The sequence below is a fragment of the Alligator sinensis genome, unplaced genomic scaffold (assembly GCF_000455745.1).
Source record: "Alligator sinensis unplaced genomic scaffold, ASM45574v1 scaffold419_1, whole genome shotgun sequence".
Lineage (NCBI taxonomy): Eukaryota > Metazoa > Chordata > Crocodylia > Alligatoridae > Alligator > Alligator sinensis.
Window position 1 is genome coordinate 32,564 of NW_005842360.1, and position 21,152 is coordinate 53,715.

Below are 21,152 nucleotides of genomic sequence, written 5' to 3' on the forward strand. Positions count from 1 at the left end.
AACCACACACCGCATATCCGCGCTCGTCTGGCCACGCCCAGTGAGTGTAGTAGGCAATTTCGGAGGAAATTTTCTGGATTAGTAATTAAATATATTTAAAAAACCCTTTTGCAGTATTTCCCCTGAACTTGTTCTTTTCGTTGTTTTATTTTTTTCTTTAGCTCTTTGGTTTCTTTTGTCTTTTCTGCCGGTCTGAAATGTCTGTATTTGAGGTGATCAGAATTGGCTACTGTTTCATTGTTAATTTTCAATAAAAGATTAATATATAAATAGTATACAAATACACAGTATTAATTTTATTTATATAGTATATAAATATATAAGAATGTATATAATTATGTATTGTATAAATATATAATTGTATAATTATTTATTTATGTTATATAATATGTATTATATTTTATCTTATTAATTTTAACTGATCAGATTGAATTATAGTCTCACTTATGGTGAAATCATGATTTATTTGCCAATACAACAAAAAAATTGTTTTGAATAAATACAAAGCTGCAATATCTAAAGTATATGTGAGGTATGAGAGAAGGGGAATGCTTCAGTGCTTTTAAAAAATTGTTTTAATTTGCTTTAACTATTAACTGTATCTTTGTGTTTGATCTGGTTTTTTTCCCCTCCCCCTGAAGATCTCTTCACTTCTTGTTAGATGTCAGGAGTCTGAGACTTTACTCAGTGAATTACAGCAGGCATTTTCCCATGCAAAGAGAAGCGTTCAGGAGCAAATGGTAAAGAAACTTTAATCTTAAATTTCACTTCAAAAGTGCTGCATGATGCACTATGTACTTTATTAAGTGATCAGTGTTTTGTCTGTTTCTTGCTGTTTAGCACAGTCTGCTAAGATAAAATAACCATGCTTTTTACATGTGGATATATTTAATTAAAAAATAGGTATGAAGCCTATAGTTTTTACAAGCCATTCCAGGTTCTGTGCTGCCATAGTCTGTGTACTTGTCACCATGTAGCAGGGAGAGCCTGCTTGCAGGTGTCATCCTTCCCCAGTCTGCCAGTTTTTCCCTTTCCACCGTTCCAAGAAGCCGTTTTAACTGCCGTTTTAACTTTTGCCAGAAGTTCTGGATCAAGGGTTCCTGATCTGTTACTCTCTCCAAACTGCTGGAGCTAGGGACTGACCTCTTTTCCATATACATGGTATGCTGGGGAACGGACCTGTTGCGCTCAGCATTTATAAGGAGGACAAGTCCATGACCTGTAGCAGCATGATGGAGCTTGTTTTCAGAAAAAAAGATTTTGTTTTTACTGAAGCTACCGTAAATAGTAAAATGCATGCAGTGAACAGAATACACACACAAAACTATGTTAAAAGAACATTGTTAAGATTGCAAAGTCAAGCATTAGAGAGATTAAGGAATCTCAGAAATAAGGTTGCCTTTGCCACCTCAGTATAGTAGTCATTAACTATATGAGTCTGTATTCTTTGCCCACCCCTTCCCCCTCTGTACCCTACACTTCATACAGGTTCTTACTTAGGAGTAGCAGTTTAGTGTGTTGTCATATTTACCAGGTACTATTCTGACTCAACTCCAGAAACGGAATTAATTTTCTCATGGGCTTTTGTGGTATTAATTACTATAGTTCCACAGTAGTTTACCGGTGTTAATGAGTGTATTTTTACAATGCCCACAGGCAATGAGGAAATGAAGGAGGAACTGAGGCAGTGAGATCAAGGTCAAATGGGTCAACAGACTTCAGGTGCTGGATCTGAGATACTTAGTGACTGATATTTCCCCTCTCCCAGAGATGAGACATAATATAGAACAGGAGTCAGCAATGTTTTTGGGCAAAGTGCCAAAAACCACCCACAACCTCAACTTGTAAAATGTTGGTGTGCCAGGGGCACAGACAGTGGGGGAACTGCAAGGGGCTCAATCGTTGTTGTGGCAGCGCAGCCCCAGCCCCTTCCCCACCATCTGCCCCCAGGCACATGGGCCAAGCAAAATGCTTTTTTTGCATGCCATGCTCTGGCACACCCATACCAAGGGTTACCTACCCCTGATATAAAGTATTAGTTAACATTCACAGTTCCCCGTGACTTCAGTTTTAATTGACTGCTTGGCACTTCTCCAAATTTGACTTCATGCACCCAGCAAACAAGGAATATATAAATTAATGACTGCTGATGAAACATTGGGTTTAAATGACTTGACTAACATCATATAAAACATCAGCAGCAGAAAGTAGGGATAAAATCTAGTTCCTTGGGGAAGCTTTCTGCAACTTTAGCCAAGAGTCCATCCTCTCCTGCCACCTTCCAGCCTTTTAAATAAACAAAGCTAGAGTTTTACAGATAAGTTTCCTTCCCATTACAGCTCTAACTCATCCTCACTGCAGGTTCATCCTGTGACCTGAATGAGATGGGGTCCTTTGGAAAAAAATATTCGTGTAATAAAACATTATATCGTAATGTGGCCTATATGTGCATATGCAGTGAATTTGCACAGGAAACCTTAATTCTGGCATTTCCTATCTTGCAGGTTTGGCTTGGCACTGTTAATAATATCTTAACATAGTGTTTTTGTGTGTAACTTCCTAGGTTTTTAAAAAGCAAACTGAAAAACAGTCCCATCATGCGACATCCTGTCAGCAACCACATGGTTTTATCAGCATGGTGTTAAACCCTTTGGATCCACCACACAGACCTCTGCCACTTGAGCAAATGGAGTAACTGATACCAGTAGTAGATTTCTCACCCTCTACATGGACCATCAGTAGATGGGGGATAACTCACTTTACCAGTGGGTTTCACAGATATCTGCTGTCAGCAGCAGAGTGGTGAGACTGAAATCTTGGGTTTTATTTCAGGCTCTAAAGGAGAATGTGCTCTAGTGGACATATTCTTCTGCCTCTCCTTATCACCCCCCTACTCGGCACCCTTTTGCTTTGTTGTGTCTGTTCCCTTATACCCCTGGCTTCTCTTCTCAGTACCATTTGCCTCACCAGGACAGTCCCAGTCTTCACTGCACAGGTTTCTCATATCAGATCCAGTCTCTTTCACCCAGTCAGTTCCTGGCCTGCCCATCTTTTCCTAGCTGTTCATCCAGTCTCTCTGCTGCCCTCTGGCCTCAGTTGCCATACTCCTACTATTTCATTTCTACTGGCTATGTCTGTCCCCAGGTTCTTGATCCAGTCTGCTTCCCCAACCCTTCTCTGGCATGGTAAGTAGACTGGGGTAGAAGCCAATTGCTGTTCTTTGTTTGAATTGGGCCGCTTCTTCCAGACTCCTTGCACATCAACAGTATAAGCATTGAGAGCATAGGAGAGACTGGCTGCCAGTTCTCAGATTCAGTACCTGGACCCAGCATAGCCTGCAGCAACCCAGAGCTGCAGTTTCAAGGAAAGTCCTTCTCAGCCCTTCACTGGAGTGTGCGTAACAGAGGTGGAATATGCTGATCTTAACTCTGACAGTCTAGCAAGTCTGTTCCAAGCCTCTGCGAACAACAGTTTTCAAAGGCTTAAAACTTGGCTGAGTTTGCGTAGATTTTCAAGAAGGCAAAAGTATCAGTGAAACAGAGGTCCCCCCCTGCCAAATGTCTAGGTCCTGTGGCAAAACACCTGGGCATGAGAGCTTATGAGAGAAAAGGTCACAGGCAGTGCATCTTCCTAGTAACCTCAGTCTTGGAAATAGCTTGACAATTTCAGCTGAAATTTTTACTAAAAGTGTGAGCCTGGGACCAGTGTGACATGGAAAATTTCAGCCCAGATGGCTTAAGTCAGGGGCATCAAACTTATCTGGCCCTATGAGACAGGTGAGGGGCACGGGGTCAGTCTGCAGGACGGATTGAGCCTACAGCCTTGGCTAGGCATGCCAAGTAAGCCATAAATCCAAGGTCAATCACACCTGGGTGACGCATACAGTGTGCACTGTAGGCCAGCCCCTCGTGTTGCCTCTAACGTGTGCCTGGACCAGCCCGGAGCCTTTCTGGCACATACATACTGCACACAGGATTGAAGCCAGTGCCTGTGCTGCCTGCAGCCCATGAGGCCAGTCCAAGAACTGCAGGCAGCACTGTGGGCAGGATCATAGTGTTCTGTGGGCTCTATCTTTGACACCCCCTGGTTTAAATCTTGGGATCCACTTAAAACAAGGTCTTATTGATCTTATTAGACTCTGCTGACAGTTCCACTCATGATTTGAAAAACTAAATTGAGCCTCTTTTATACATTTGTGTATAGACACACAATTTATCAGTTAGAGGCAAGAAAATTGGCAGATACATGGTTGTGGTGTATTTATAACCTACTCTCTTGCTTATTATTGTGCCCTTAAGTTTGATTTTTTTTTTTTTTCTGCTTTTTACTTATACTGAAATTAGCAAAGCTAAACAGAGGGAGATGATCCATATTGCCACCTTTTTGCCCTTTTTTCTCAAAAAATGTAATTTGTCCTGCCTTTCTAAAGCACTGGAAGCACGATGATCAATTGGATACGAATAGGCCCAAGCACAATTTTTAGGTCATAATTTTGTGCTCTTCTCTTTACATTGAAGGCTGTCCTGACACAGTCAAGGGAGGAAGTCTCAGAGGAGCTGGTGAGATTACAGAAAGATAATGAAAGCCTTCAAGGAAAGCATAGCTTGCATGAGTCTTTACAGAATGCAGAAGACTTCATTCTGCCGGAATCCATGGAGGTAATGATTTGAAAATTGTTGGAAGACTATACAGAAAAAAAATGAAATAAATGTGTGTGGTACCTACAATCTTGATAAAATTGTAGAACCTGTTGTAGCCTAAATTTTAAAGCCTTTGCCCCTGCAAACTGTTGTTCAGATATACATATAATCCCACTTGTGAACGTAAACTAAGCATACGAGTGATTGAAGGTTAAGAATAAGCCATAATCCTCAGCATTGAGGAGTAGTAGATCTCAGTTGTCACTAGATATCCCTTCCTCATACTCAAGGGTGTCAGATTAACAGTAGGCAGATACAAAGAGAAGATAAAGTTTTTTGCAAACATTTTATTTCCTTTTCAGACAAATGGTTTGCTGAATCATTTGAAAAATTAGGAGTCAATTGAGAAGCTGAGGCAGAATACAGAGAAGTTATGGAGATAAAACAAGTTACCATCTCTGTCTTTTGCCTGTGTGTGTATCTTTGCGTATAGGAAAATATTGTTGTTAAATAACTTCTCATTAATCTTCCATTTAGGAACTCCGTAAATTGCTATTAAAATACCGTGAGGACATCATTAGTGTACGGACTGCAGCAGATCACCTTGAAGAAAGACTTAAGGCAGAAATCTTATTCTTAAAAGAACAGATTCGAGCTGAACAATGTTTGAAGGAAACTATAGAAGAAACTTTACAGATGGAAATAGAGAATTGCAAAGAGGAAATAGGTGAGAGAGGAAAAAATACTCCTGAAAGAGGTTTGCCTGTTGGAAAATGGAAGGCACTTTAGGATTTTGGTTTTAGGGGTAACAAGTACAAGGTATCCACATTTTCTTCATAAGATGTACATGACATGCTTATAGAAAACACACAAGTGTGCATCTGAGCGTGCCCTTAAATTGACAAGGTGGCTGTGTATTGTAAGATTTTTCTTATAAATATGGCTTCTGGTGTAGAATAGACCTGATACTTAAGGGCAGTTAAAAGTAAAAGTAGTAAACAGGAACCGGGTGGTTCCTCTTTTTTTTCTTGCATTGAGGTATGTTTCTTAGTTTAGTTGTTTTACTTAAATATATATGGAAATCTGTGGTGCTGCCACTTTCCTGTGTTATGTGGGGGTTCACAGGGGTTCTTTTCAGTCTTTGTAATACATAAATGTGAATTTAAGGCATTAATTTGTTGGACTAGGTGACCCATTAGTGTGTTGCCAGGAAAACTACCAGGGTAATTTAGTAGGAGAGAGAGCAGTATCTCGTTTAGACTTCAGCAATACAGCTTTTACTTGCTTTAGCTCCTGAGGGTCATCACACTTGTGAAGGGGAATGAGAATCCTGCAGACAGGTGAATAGCAAACAAGAAAATGATAAAAAGAATAGAAGCTGCTTTGTATAGGTTTGTCTAAATGATTAGAACAGAAGTAACTTATAGGAATTAAACACAGGTGCAGTTGTTGATTTTGTGTGTTACTACAGGTTCGTATCTCAAAGATTTTGCAGGAGATGAAATGCGAACAAGAAAAAAAAACAAAACAGAATTCTGCTTTCTCTCCTGAGATTACCTTTGCTACCTTTGTTTTCTGCTTTTAGTTTTACAAAGAGGAAAAACTTTGTCTCCCTTCAAAGTAGCGCTCATAAGAATGAAATAAGTTATTTATCCTCACATATCTTTGAAAAGTGAAAAGGGAAAATCATAGGAAAATGGGAGATGAGATAAAGTAATAGTTCTGCACGTTGCTCAAGTACACTGAGACTGCGGACAGCTGAGTACTTGATTGGAAGTAGGACATGCTGCAAGGTGGGTGCAGGGGGTAACTTAGGCTGCCCAGGTTGGTGGAAGCTGAGTCCTGTTGTTGGAAGAGTATTTGATTTGCCTCAGATCTTCCAGATGTCAGCAAGGTAAATGTACCAATCGAAGCTGAAAGTACTGTGCACTGACAGGGCTAGCTCAAGTAGATTTGGGTGTACTTCATTTTTGTCACAACACTGTTACTTACACTTTCAGATCTGTCCAGGAGTCTGCATTAATAAAAAGCTTCAGCCAGGACATGTAGATAGGGGGGAAAAAGAGGTTGTAGTAAACCTGCATTATAAAACAGAGCCCTAAGGCTTCTGAAGAAGGACACATTTTATTAAAATCACAGTAGATTAACTTCATAATATTAATGATCTTTTAATAATAGTGGTTCATGTCCTGAGAGAGTGATGTTTAAATATTCAAATGACGGGAGATGTTTCTTCCTGAACATGTAACTGTTTCAGATGGGATACTGACAGGCTTAGTATAACAACATGGATAAAATGGAACAGGCTGAGGGGAGGAAGTTCAGCCCATGGCCGCTAGGTAGGAATAGTGATAATGGCAATTTTGACACCTGCCTTAAACTATTTACCTACTGAAGAGACAGCCAGGGTTATCTGTTGAAGAAGAAGAGCTTCATAATAGGCAAAATGGTAATGTGCTGAGTGAACAGTCAGATTCCATGTTGGGGCCAGCTAAGCTATGCACCTATATGTATATGGGTTTGTAGGCACGCTTGCTAGGATACAGTATTTTTAGATTTTTTTTGTTTTTTAAACCATTGATAGATAACAACTGGGTCTTAAAACCTGAAGAAGCCAATGCAGTGACGAAGCTTGTTTTGCTTTGTTTTACAGCTTCCATTTTTAGTCTGCGAGCTGAACTGGACAGAATAAAAGTGGAAAAGGAACAGGTGAGGAGTCACTGTGATAATTTGTAAGAGTTTTACAAACTTAAATATAGGAATTTTAACCTTCTGTATAATGGGCAGGAAAGAGAATCTTGAGGAGTCTGATAACCGGGTAACAAGTTCTCCTTGGCTCTGAACCGGTATGAGCATGTCTCCTTCATATCAGAAAAGATAAACTAGTTTTTCTTGTTGCCTTTGAGTTGTCACTAACAACATTTTTATGCATTTATGTAGAAGAACTCTGTACAAGGAGACTAACTAGTTGACCTAATGTAAGGAAGTACACAAGCAGTTATAAACCTAACTGGATAACTTTAAAGTTTTTAACTACTCTGTTCCTTTGTATCAGTTTGATAAAAGCCTTACTGCAAGTTGTGAGCTTACATACTTCTGTCTTGTAAAGACCAGCATGGTTTTAAAAGAAGAAAAAAGATATTTGAAGTTTTGAAGGGCAAATTATAATGCTGGGAATAGTATAACATTTTGACACCTTAGTTGACCCTCTTCCCTAAAATATTTATTCTTTCTATACTAATTTTTAAGCTAAACACTATTAGGCACCACCTTTCCTTCTAGTTTCAGGGTAGAAAAGTATGAGTGACATGGTTTGATGTTGGTGTTTCTGCACATTTATAAAGGCTAAAGGCATTTATACCAATTGCTTCATGGTAGTGTGTTCAATGCATGTCAGTCGTGAAAAATGAACTGATGAAAAACCGTTGTCCTCTTTGATTTTACAGTTGGAGAACACCTTGCAGGAGAAAACACAGCAGCTGGAGAGTCTTCAGGAAATGAACAAAACTTTGGAAGAGCATCTGAAGAAGGAAACTGCTGCAAAGGTAGAATCTGTGTTGTGTGTGTGTTAAGGTAACCAGCTTTTCAAAGGCAAGCTGTCTTGCGCATGTTAGTCTTGGAAGATCAGTGTGGTGGTCAAACAAGGTATTACTCACAGGGACAACACAAGGAGAAGTCTCTGAAAGTCAAAAGGTGTCCTGGCAATGCAGTTGTCTGCCTAGCAGTTATTGAAAGCCCCATTCCAAGTTACTTTACAATTGTATTTGGGAGAGCAGTAGGGAATAGTCAATAATCTAAACTACAGTGACTTAAAACTGTAAGGCTAGCGTCTCTTCTGACAGACTTCAATACAGAGTTTGTTAATATACAAACAGCTCTAATTTAATCAAGCCCTCGGTTTGAGCCCCTGAGACTTCAGATAATTGAGATTCTCCTGTTCATAGACAGGAAAACCAAGGCCCAGGGAGGATCCTTTCATGCAGTGCCTGTGGTATTACTCAGGTTTTCTGCTTCTCAGCTCATACTTTATTTGGGAGTCTGTACATGCTCCACTTCTCTGTGAATACACATCAGGAACTAATTTTTTTCTAGGCTAACCTTGAGCAGCTGATGTTTGAAGAGAAGAATAAAGCTCAACGGTTGCAGACTGAATTAGACGTCAGTGAGCAAGTACAGAGAGACTTTGTAAAGCTTTCGCAGACCCTTCAGGTAAGGGAGGTAAAATCAGTCCATTTCCAAGTATTATGTTTACTAATGCCTGTATATGTTCTGCTACCTCTGTAGCAGGGAGCCTGTGCAGCATAAGAGCTGGGGCTATAAACTCATTGATAGGTGTTTTTATGAATAATAAAGCATTACTAGTACAAACCAGGAATATTCCACCTGTTTTAGAACCAGATTAAGCTCTTACTCAGAACCCTATCGTGTCCTTCTCAATAAGTTCCTTCAATATATGACTTTGAGTCTTAGTGATACAGTGTGATTCAGAAGGGGAGATGCGAAGGCAGAGACTTGCACTGTTTGCTCTAAATCCATGGGATGGCACCTCTAGTTGGTGAGTGTGCTGCTTTTAAGCTATAGTCATAGTGTAGGATAGTCCTTTGATCCTAAAAAGCTGTCATGAGACAGCAGAAGGAAGGAATTTCAATATCCAGGGATTTTAGGTTACTACATTATGCAACCGAGTGCGATTCAAAGCTCTTTTTGGGGTACATCTAAAGTTTGGCCTTTAACTCCTTGCACATACAGCTCATTAAAGTGATGTAAAATTCAGACTTTGAAAACATGAAGCAAGTTTTCTAGTTTAACTAGTAAACAGCCTCAAGAATCTCAGCTTGTTTTTACATGGTCCATGTGGGTGAGCAGAGAAGGCTGTCAGTGCTTTCTTCTGCTGCTGTAGTGGTAGGTAGCACAGACATAAGACAGTTAAATTACCATTTTCACTGAAATCACTGCTTGTCATCTCCTTTTTCAAAGGCAGGTTTGGATCAGTAGCTGAAAAATACCCATAGTGGAAAAAATTGCCCAGCACTTGGAAGATGAGATGCTCTTTCCAAAAATGCATGTAGCTCAATAAACACCTAGTGACAAGAAATTGGTGTTACTGTCACTCGCTGCTGTCTTTTTTTCCCAGACCCCAGCTTTGTTTGTATGAGTAGTTGTTTGTCCTATCTGATCTCTTCTTCTTGTGGCTGGACAGTGACATTTCAGCCCCACAGCCATTTGCTTTGTCAAGAGGAGTGTGCAAACTGGGAAGGGCTATTTCCTTTCTTCCATGCCAGTGGCAGCTCTGGATGGGCATCATCTGTGCATGATGGAAAGGAGTAGCTGGGGTAGAACCACGCTCTATTGCTCTGTGGGTCCAGACGCACCATTTTGGACATATTGTATTTGTTGTTTTCTTAGGTGCAGTTGGAACGGATCCGGCAGGCAGATTCCTTGGAGAGAATCCGGGCGATCCTGAATGACACAAAACTGACAGACATTAATCAGCTTCCTGAAACATGACACCCTGAGGGGCAGGGCTCCGAGGCTGCATCTGGGGTTTTTAACTCATCTTTATAGCAACATTAATTATTATTTAACTCTAACTGAAAGAGCAGAAGACAACAGAGGGGAGCAATGACTGAGTTGTTTCTCGAGGGGAAAAGGTTTTGTACAGGGCAGGAAGAGAGCACCAGGGAGATTGCAGGCTAGAAGAGAACTCTCTAATGGGAACACTAATGGGTGCAGTGTTTGTGTTCCACTGTAAGTGGGATCAGTCCTCACATCCTGAAAAACTTTTCCCTTTTGGCCAACTTCTCTAACCTAATATAGATTTCTGGAACCTATTCCCCTCTCCCAAAATACTGTGATCAGAGTAGCTGCTGGAAACCATAATGTCCCTCAAAACTCCTTGAAGAGCAGAGTGGTTGACAATTTTCTGTTTGAATAGTCAGTAACAGTATTCCGCTAGCAGAGAGAATGAAGTGTAGTATGCTGTATGAATATTTTATATTAAAATATGAATTTATTAGCAGGACACTGGATATTGATTTTCTTTCCAAACTCAGTGCTTTTTTTGGTTTTTGTTTTTTTTACCATTGCCCTTGTGCTGAAGAATCTGGATACTGTTGAAATGTGATGGCTATGAGTGAGCTGCATATCTCATGAGCAGGTAAAAAGCTAATCCAAAAAAATGAATGGACCTGTCTGTAATGAATGATGAGACATTCAGTTCCTTTGAATGCCACATTAAATTCTGGGGTTCAAGAAAAACACAAGAACTGCACTATTTGGTACCTCTTTGTACAGAGTTAAGTCAGCAGATGCTTTTTTAACTCTAAACCTGAACAATTTTACTAGTCCCTTGTAGGTGGTAAGATTAGTAGCAAAATTCTGCGCACTGTCAGTGCAGTGCATGGGCTTTACACAACTCTTCTCCACTGCAGTGCACAGCACCATGCATGAACTACTAGCTTTTACCTGACTTTGTATTTGAAAAGGGCAGAAGATTTTGCTTTAGAATAAAGTCAGTCTGATTTCCCTCCCCCACCCCTGCAAGTTAGGTGAATGGTACGTGAAGCACCAGTTACATTCTGTATCAGACTACAAATGCAGCGTGTGTAGCTTCAGGTTTCAAAAGTCCAGTGCATCTGTTATAAATGTGGCAGCCTGGTATTGCTGAAAGCAAAGGAAGTACCCCTAAACCACACTGTTGCTTGTTTCTGTAATTATACATTCAAGTAACGCTAGGCAACACAACAGCAGACAGCAGAAGGATGGCCATGTGTGTGAGTCTCCAAGTGTTGGTATGGGTTTCTTATTACCCAGATGTATGGTGTTTAACATGAACATTCCTGTAGTTACTGGAATTCTATGCACTGAGGTCAGCTGGCTGTGGTTTAGGTACAATCCTCTGTTGATTACAAGCAGTGTTGCAGACTGAATATCTGAAGTGGCCCCTGATTAGAACCGAATTCCCTACCTAAAGGAAGGTGGGGGTTAAATGGATTGATCACTAGTTCTGCTTTTGTAGTGTAATGGTTAGTGGGGGTAATACTTTCTGCTTTAACCAGTTGCTTCTCTTTTATAATCTTCAAAGCAGTAAAATTTACAAGGTAAAGGGAAAGCTAGAGAGAGAAAATGCCTTCAATTGCTGTGCATGCAATTACTATTTTGGTCTGGCCTTTAAACACCACCCCCCCACACACACACACTTTAAACACTCCCACCCAAAGCCAGAGCCACTCTGCTAAACTAAAACTAGGACTGATTGGTTTTGAAAAGGGGACTGCTTTAAAGAACCCCAGATGAAGCACATGTGGCTAATGCTTTGCCCTTGTTATTAACTTATTTCCCCTACCATCCCACATCCTCTGGCCCTGTTCAGGAATAAGCCAGTCTGACAGGTAGTAAGAGTGTTGCTTGTCATGTTTTGACAGTGTGCTTAAAAATGAAATCTAACATCTCAAGCAAGTAGCCAGAATTCCTTCTGATTGTGGCCTGACAGGAGCTGCTGCCCGCTGCTAACTTTTTGACACCAAATCATATTTATTAGCACCCACAGCTTCCTAAAATGTACATGCACTGTTGTGTACATGTGCACTTGAACTGCTGGGCCTTTATTAGCAGTAAAGGCAAGAGATTTTTCCCCATTCTCCTGAACTCCAACATCCTTCTTGTACCTAACTCCTGCAGTGGAGCACTAAGAAAGCCTGCTGCTTTACAAGACCTGGACTGAACTACTTTCAACATAGCTCTGCAGCAAATTGAACACTTTATTTTGAAGAAACACACTCAATAATAACTTGATGCAAGAAACCAAGAGTTAAGGTTGCTAGACTTCCTTCTGCTATTCAGATAAAGCAAGGAAAGCAGCTTTTAGTCATGGAACACACTTCAAACCACTGCCACTTTCCTTTCTCAACCTCCCCTACCTCCTTCTCTGAGCCGTATCTTCTCTCTCCATACTTACTCTTGAACAGCCACCATTCAGCCTTATCTCATGCCCATGTATTGTTTATACTGCTTTGATCAATAGGGAGTGATGTGGCTTTCATGCAGTATATTTTATGTAGCTGTGCATTGGTGTGGTGTCAGATTGCAGCTGCAAGATGTTTTCCTGTAGCCTAGAAGTGGTATGTGGGTGATCTGTTAGTGATCATTCAAAGCTTTGGTAGCAACTGATGTTGAAATGACAGAAGGAACATGTGCATGAGTATGCATGTTGGTGTATTACATGTTATGGCCTGAGAGGCTGCATGATGGTTTTGATTTTAAGGTGAGCATGGAGGGAGGGCATTGAAAGGGGAACGTAGCACAAAGGGGTGGTGAATGATGGATGTACTTCCTTGCTTTGATTCTGTGTAGAGTTCAATGCAGCAACCTCCAGCTTTAACTTATCACGTGGGATAGCTATGACTAATGTATTCCCCATTCTTACCTTTTTTATTTCAAAAGGCTTTCCCATTCCCTAGTTTGACCAATCTCCTACATTCAGCTTTTAAAAGCATTATTTAATGCTTAAAAGTAGAATGTAGCTTTTGCACCAGCAGGCTGTTCAGCTAGCAATACCCGTTCCAGTTTATTTCACTGTGAGAGAAGCATGGCTAAAGTGGCTCTGAAAACATGACCATTACAAGAGTTCTTGGAGACCTGACTTAGCTCAGGGTGCTGGCTTGGCAAAAGGAAAGAAGTGACTGACTGCATTTCTGGGCATTAACCTTGGAGAAGGCTGGGTTGGCAAACTAATGAGCCCCTATATCTGAAGGTGACTTAATCAAAGAAATGAGGAACATAAGGCACAGCTTTGAGAGGGGCAGCTAGTTTGTTCTGCAGCGAAGTTGCACAGGGAAGTCAGTTGCCTTCTGGAGACTGAATTCAAAGGACTCCAGTCCCTATAACACGCACATATCCACCTCAGGCATGTAAGGGGGTACTGCTCACTTTGTAATTGAGAGTGTAGGAGAGAAACTGCCCCTAACTAGTTTGAGAAGCTTTTAGGCTTGATGTGGGGAGGGTGATTATTATATGTACCATCAGTTTCCGATCTCTTACTAACTTTTATTAGCTTTAACATGTCATATTGCCACCTACGATGCAAAAACATACTTACTGGTTTAGAAAACTGGGACTTTGGTCTGTGCAGACTGTAAGAGAGGAAAAAAAAAAATCAAGTTTTGTAAGTGTTCCCTCTACTTGTATAGTCTTAATCTGTACAAAAGTGTTCTTTGCAGCATGTCTGGTAACCTTGTTACCTAGCAGTGAATTGCAGCCTTCCTATCCTTAAGGCTTTATTTTGGCACTTCATATTGTGCCATTGTCCTAGTAGTGCAGTACTACTTTTCAAAACTTAGCTTGACCAGATCATTGTTTTAGGGGAGGGGGAAGAAATCACCCACACTTGCAGTCCCATACAGTTGGCTTTCAAGTCAGCCTGAGCCATATCTTGGCAAACTGAGTGTTTGGAAGCTATTACTGCATTCCAGCAACCCAAGCCGTTGGTGTCCTGTGCAATTGTGGATGTAGGATTCTGCTGTCTCCAGAATTCCAATGTAACCATTTTGTTAACTGTATTTGAAGGTGTGTCCTTATGAAGAAAGTGTTCAAAATTAAAAGAAAAAAAAAGCTGCTGCAGTGTGTGCGCTCTGCTGGTTTTTCTGCTCCGCTTCCTGCCAATCTCTGGGAAGAGGGAAATGTGGTGCCTTATAGCATGTGCTTCTGGAGCTCCCTTGCTGAAGCAGGTGTAGTTCCCCTGCCTAAATACTGCTCTGCTTACACTGACAGGCTACCTGTGAAGATTAAGCTCATACACAACTTCACTTGGGCTTGATAGGATATTCTTCCCTCCAGAAGCAGAAATCTAGCCTGCAAAGAATCTTATCAAAAGCATTTTATTCAATATCAGTCTTTACAAAATAAGTAAAACCTGGTATACAGCACTTGTTAAATAATGATAAATTGACATAGCAAGGAATATCAGGAGCCAAGACCAATCAAAACTAAAACTCTTCAGGCCTTCTGCTGTGGGTTGTGTGCTCGTTGGCCCACTAGAAATTCACATGGCTTCTGATGTCATTGATCTGTTTCACCATTTCTCTTATGTGCTCTCCCCTGCAAAAGAAGAATGCAGAAATCATGAGGGGATGGGTAGAGTAAATCTTGTTTTAGTTGCAAGCTCACAAAGGGGCATTTTTCACTCCAAGCTATTAAGCACTGGATGTGACAGTTCATAGAGTGGGCCTGCAACACAGAGAAAAGGGACTCGACTTTGGTATATACGTAAACAAGTTGGGCTGTTAATGGCACAAAAGTATGTTTAAATGAAGGCAGAGCTGTGCCTCCAAAGCAACCCTAGCTGGTCAGAGAAAATGTTTTGGGACCATCTGAAGTACCACAGATCAAATTATATCCTTCCTGCCAGTACTCAGCTAATTGTAAGGGCTCAGCTCAGCTCAGCTCTCCAGTCCATCAGCATTAATCCTTAAGTATAAATCTTCACATCTACTAATGGAGTCCAAAACACCTTGCTGTTTGGACATAGCAGAAACTCGGATCATCACTGGTGGGAATACAAGGAGACAGGCCTGAAAAGAAAACCAACTTACTCTTCTTTCAGAATAGACTGGATGCATTTGCTCTGGTAGGCACTGAGGGTGATACTAGGTTGTCGTGGACTGGTCCCCTTTTCCATCTTCCTTTGCTGGTAATCCTTTTTCATTTTCACCTAGAAATAGCACACAAAGTAATGGACTCATCAGTATTTTCTGTATGCTCAGGAGTCACCGTTTCAGATGGGTAGAGGAACTGAGCAGCAGGAGCTCAAGCACAAACTTAGGCCTGTGAGCAGCACTGACAACTGGTCTGTCATAGTTATTCATCACTGTGAGCCTCTTCCAAGTCTTGGTGCCAGCTCAGTCTCACCTGTTTGATAGCACTTCCCAGCTGCTGCAGTTGATCATGTATTGCCTGCAATTCTTTCTTCATCTCCTTCTCGCTGTCTGACAAAACTGGAAGCTGTGTGTGAAAACTACGTAGCACTTTCTTCATCCTTAACAGAGACTCACAAATATTAGTGCATAGACGTTAGTTACCTTATGTACTAGACTGGTTCATGAGGGATTCTTTTGGGATTTCAAGCATTATATTAACTGAAAGATTTCAGTCAAATTAGGGTCTAGTTCTTTCAGCCTGCTAGTCTGATGCATTATCAACATTACTGTTTTATGAAGAGGCTCCTTCTATGCCAAATCTATCCTCAACATTGCCATCATCCATTAGGTGCAGACACTAATACCATGGGCTTTGAATACCAGGCTAAAAGATTTGGCACCTGCTTGTTACTTTGACTTTGCAGCTGCTACTGAAGGGTCACACTTTGATCTGATTTGCTAAGGGAACTAGCCATTCTTTGTGCTTACCTGCTCATAATATCTTCTTGTTTTTCTTTGGCTTCTTCATACTTGTCAGCCAAGCGTTCGGCCATTTCCCGCAGACTTTTCCTTTAGGTAAGAAAGTCAATTTACTTCAGGATTATGCAAAACTTCTTGATTAAGTTTTATTTGTGGGAGGCACGAAAAGTCTGTAAGAACTGGGCTGGACTGAAACCTATGACCCTGATTGATACCTTGCTATGATAGTCCACAGAGGTTTAAGTGTATTCAGTTCCAGCTAGATGCTTGTTTGGTACCCTAGGAATCTGAATGCTTCAGAAAGGACTGTTCAAATATAAAAGCTGCTGGCTTTGACTGAAAGAACCCTGCTACATAAACAGGCTGCACTCACCTTTCCTCTCGACAGTAATTAAGATCTTCCAGTTGTTTCTTTTTCTGAGCCCACAGTAACTTCACTCTGCCAAAAAAGGGTAAAGCTGAATCAGATGTAATGCCATGACAGCCAGTTCTTCTGTAACTCAATTAAATCTCTAGAGATTTAGAGAAACAAACAGAAGCCACACTCAGGAGCTTAAAAGCAGGATCAAAAAAGATGGGACAAGGGATACGGAAGAGCTTTCTAGGGTAGATACAATAACATTTTTGTCATAGTCAAAAGGTTACTGGAAGGCTCCAAGCATGGAGGCAGATTTTATTCTGCATACCTACGGCCAAAAGGAAATGCTTTGCTATGCCAAGCAGAGACCCAGCACTAACCTAATATCCATCAGCTCCAATACATTCAGAGCCAAGCTTTATTAACTATTCTCAATCATGTTAAAATGCAGTCTGTCTCTGGATGACATCATCCTCATTTGCAGGGTTCATGAGACTGACCACCCAGTTAGGGATCTAGTGTGATAATATTTCCCCTGAATACATTACACAGGGCCAAGTTTCAAACATGTAATGCCTTATGAAGCTGTTTTACCTCTGCTGGATCTCTTCCTTTGCCAGATCCTGCTTCAGTATGTATTCTTCCCTGAAAACCTGGATGGCTCTGCTGAGGAGCTGCAGGCATTCTTCTGGGGGAGGAGCTGCATCTTTATCAGCAGATCTGAGAACAAACAAGGGCAGCTGGATTATACGCACTCCCACTGTTCAAAATCCCTAGAGAAAGTCCTCCCAGAAGAGCAGAGTGGGAGGCACTCCACATGGACTTCAATCCACTGGAGACGCCCACCTCCTCTAAACAGAGTATCCCTTCTTTTAAATAGCCTCCTCCCACTTTGTCTCATAGAAGAAACTGCATGTACTTCAAAAGCAATGGGTTGGCAGTGCTCCGCTGCAAGATGCTTTGGATGTGCTCCTCAAATGAATGCTGCGATTCTGCCAGGATGCGGAGAGGCGAGACTGTTGGTTCATTGTCCTCCCGGGTACAGAGCAGCGGAGGGGATGCTGGATGGACTGTGCTTCTGCCAGAGCAAAACACAGATAGAAATGGCGCAGAAGGAAAAGTTCTAACATGGAAATACCTGTCTCTTGGCATAAAACAGAATTATTTTGATCCACCAATATACCACCAGAACCTAATTGTCTGGCAGGAATTTTTCTCCCCATTTAAGGCAGGATATAAATTAAGCAGCTTTATCTTACCTTGTGTTGCTTTAGGGAACACTACTTAACGCCCAATACCTTGACAGTAGTCTCCTAAAAAACACCTTTTCTCTCCATGTAAGCTTAAGTCCATAAGCTTCAAGCTAAGCTTCCAACTGCAGCATCTGACAATTAAATCTATGCTGCCTTAAATTATGGTGACCATGTTATCATGCTTGGTGGCTGTAGGGTGCTTTAAGATTCTTTACCAGGCAAAAGCTACCATGAAATGTAGTTGATTTCCACCCCACGCATCATCCCTAAGCCCTTGCTAATGCCTCTCTTAGCCCTACCAAAGCAATTCAATACTACCAAAAGCACTGAGGGCATTTTAGATTTATCCTTCTTCCTCAATGCCTCTAAACCTTTATCTTACTTCTTCCTCTGGAGTAACTCATATAAGGAAAGGTGTCAGCTCAGCCTGGAATTGTTCCAGTTGCCAATGTCTCATCAAAATGGTCCAAAAAACAAGCTAAGTGAAGCTAAGAAGAGGAACACCAAGCAAGTCTGGGACACTAACAAGTCATTTAGGTAAGAAGAGTTTCTATTACATGAGTTTGAGAGAGGCAAAAAAAAGCACGAGTGCTAATCCAATTAAACAAGAAGCACATACAGAAGAGGCCTTGTGATGCACTCATAGGTGCTGGTGATGCAGATCATTGTAGGCCCCAAGATGTCAGAGACTATCCAGAATCCTCTAATTGGAGCAGGCTGCCTGGAGGGGAGAAGAGATTATAATGCAAATTCACTGAAACAGCTTTTGTCAGTACAGTAAGACTCTACCTGACTGTGGTGTTTCTCTACTTCAATCTATTTAGCAAAACACATTGGGCTCTTAAACTAGGACATTTCTTATACAAGTTAGTGCACAAAAGGCTATGCTAATTAAAAGTACTCTATACAGCTGGTATCTAGTAATCCCAGCTTTTCTTATGGAAATACGTAATTGGCCTTGCTGTGCCTACGAAGCTAGGCAGCTCATGGCAGCATGCAAAGATGCAGCTGGTATCATACAGCACAATGGTTTTGTCCAGCGAATGATACCTTGAAAGTCAGGGCACCCGAAACGTTTCTGTTGGCTGGTTGGTCTTCAACACTCTACAAGAGCTGTATGCATGTTCCTGCTATTAACAGAAAGCTGCATTCACATTGCCACCATCATGAGGGGGAGAATGTTACCACTCTTGCTATTTGGAAGATTGGGGATCACACACTACAAGAAACAATCTGATTCCAACCTAACACGCAGCCTTATGATACTACGGCCTGACAGCAAGAGCTTAATTATTTGTGCTTACCCGATTTATTTTGGTTAAGTTCATAATTTAGTTAGAGGGGAGCTGAGAGTAAATACAGAGACCATTTATTTACTTGGAGGGCAAAGGGAGAAGGAATAGTAGTGAGTTCTTACCTGCACGGCAATGGCTTTGTGCAGAGAATGTGTTCTACAAAGCACTTCTGTTCTGCTCCAAGTTCTAGTAAACTGTCTTTATCTTCTTCATCTGCAAAGAGAACACACTCAGCGGCATTCCCTCTATGAGGTCTGGCACTGCTGACCACTTACAGAGAAGAAGCTGTGAGATATACACATACCCTAGGCTAGGGGCTTTCAACCTTTTTTAAGGAGAGTACTTCTGGTGGATACCCCCTTCTGGACGCGGAGCAGAGGGGGCGGGGAAGGGGCTGTGGCCAAACGTGAAGCAGTGACGGCCATGGCAGCAGCGAAGGCACGTGGTGGCAGCAGTGCTTCCCAAGTATCCCTGCTTCTCTGCATCGCTGCTGCATACCCCTGGGGCCTTCCCAAGTACCCCCAGGGGTATGTGTGCCCCTGGTTGACAACCCGTGCCGTAGGCAATACCAGGCAGGCAGATGCTGGAGACTGTTTGCTGACAGCCAGCGACCTCCACAAAGGAAAGCCTGAAGGGCAAACACCCTCTCCTTCCTACAAGACGGTTTAACTACTCACCGGAGCCAAGGAATTTGTGAAGTTTATTGATCCAGGTTAGCCCAACGCTGTGCACCCCAGCTTCATGTGTGCAGTGGTACCTACTGGGGCATTTGGGATCTGAAAATTAAGCAGATCACATTTATTACCCACAGATCTAGAACACAAGGAAAACCCACACGTAGCACTCTATTCAAGGGGGCTCTTCAGCTACTCAGCACTAACGCTGGTAGTGCAGGAGCTACCCAGCCCCCTTCCTGCTTCCAGTCCAACCCTCTGTAGCTCAGGGTTTAGCTCCAGGAAAATTCAGACTCCCTTCCACAGTAACCCTCTGCTCTACAGAGGAAGGAAATGGCAATCCTTCTTCCCTCCCACCTATAGGAAGAGTTGGTGCAAAAATGTGCACGTCTAAGAGACCACACTGCATCCTAGAACAATGAAACATACAGCAGGCATCAATGGCTACAACATTCATGAAGACCAGTTTCTTAGTATTTCAAGGGAGTGCCTCTTTTTAAGTAGTAATAAAAAACAAGGCTGACTTCAGCTCAGAACAAATGTGAAACGTGTCCATGTTGTTACCTGAACCCTGTTAACAGGTGAGATAACTTTATGGATTTTCCACCACTTTAACGCTTTAGACACCAAGCAATAGCCCCAGAAGAGACCAATGATAAGATCAAGTTTCTTAACAAATCCAGCCACTGAAATAAAGTGAACACTATTGTTGCTGAACAACAGCCCTACCTCTGTGTAGTTTAATTGGGCAAGAGAAATCTGATTCCACAGGCTCCTCCTCTTCCCCCGACGCCAGTTTCAGTGCAAGTTCCAGCTCAACGCATTCAAACACGTACAGAGAAGGGATCAGGTCAGATCTTGGGTCCCAAGACTTTTCCGACTGTAAAAAGCATTTCAACTCTTCAGTAAGACGCCTTTTCAGCAAGTGCACCAGTGAGGGATAGAGGAGAAATGGTGACTTAGTGCAACCAAGGTCCATCAAGCATTTTAAACACAAGGTCGAACAAGCCTGATGATTCTATTGGCAACTCTGTATTGGTTTGATCACCGCAGGGCCAACATGGACATATTTCACTTTTAAACTAAAATCAAGCCATAGTTTGAAGCACAGTTGTTCCTCTCCCCACCTCATCCTTCCTCAAAATTTTTATTTTAAAGCTCTCCTTTAGAATCAGAGATAGACATCCCCAGCTGCAGAGACACTCCTAGGTAACACTGTTTAACATCTTCATCAGCAACTTGGATGAGGGTGTTGAAAGCGCGTTGTCCAAGTTTGCTGATGACACTGAGATGTGGGGCGAGATGGACACACTTGAAGGGAGAGAGAGGCTGCAACTAGATTTAGACAAACTACAAAAGTGGGCAGATGAAAACAGGATGGGGTTCAACGTAGACAAATGCAGGGTGCTGCACCTTGGGAGAATGAATCCACAGCACACACACAGGCTGGGGAGTTCCCTTCTTGAAAGCACAGAGGCAGAAAGGGATCTTGGAGTCATTATTGACTCCAAGATGAACATGAGCTGCCAATGCCAGACC

The 21,152-nt window shown here is 41.8% G+C and overlaps 2 protein-coding genes across 2 annotated transcripts in view; one reads left to right on the top strand and one right to left on the bottom strand.

Annotated features, from left to right (window-relative positions):
- The window catches only part of RABEP1 (rabaptin, RAB GTPase binding effector protein 1), a gene marked incomplete at its 5' end in the record, with an annotated part of 39,691 nt that extends 25,438 nt beyond the window's left edge, over positions 1-14,253 (top strand). Inside the window, 7 exons of the mRNA XM_006029163.3 lie at positions 642-740; positions 4,518-4,658; positions 5,178-5,367; positions 7,294-7,349; positions 8,087-8,185; positions 8,733-8,849; positions 10,047-14,253. Of these exons, the coding sequence (XP_006029225.2) occupies positions 642-740; positions 4,518-4,658; positions 5,178-5,367; positions 7,294-7,349; positions 8,087-8,185; positions 8,733-8,849; positions 10,047-10,148 (804 nt within the window). The remainder of the gene's footprint in view (positions 1-641; positions 741-4,517; positions 4,659-5,177; positions 5,368-7,293; positions 7,350-8,086; positions 8,186-8,732; positions 8,850-10,046) is intronic.
- NUP88 (nucleoporin 88) overlaps positions 10,305-21,152 on the bottom strand; it is an 18,118-nt gene continuing 7,270 nt past the window's right edge. Inside the window, 11 exon segments of the mRNA XM_006029164.3 lie at positions 10,305-14,735; positions 15,230-15,348; positions 15,546-15,672; positions 16,043-16,123; positions 16,407-16,472; positions 16,986-17,111; positions 17,311-17,469; positions 18,264-18,365; positions 19,062-19,152; positions 19,617-19,715; positions 20,343-20,493. Coding sequence (XP_006029226.2) covers positions 14,672-14,735; positions 15,230-15,348; positions 15,546-15,672; positions 16,043-16,123; positions 16,407-16,472; positions 16,986-17,111; positions 17,311-17,469; positions 18,264-18,365; positions 19,062-19,152; positions 19,617-19,715; positions 20,343-20,493 — 1,185 coding nt within the window. The 3' untranslated portion in view covers positions 10,305-14,671.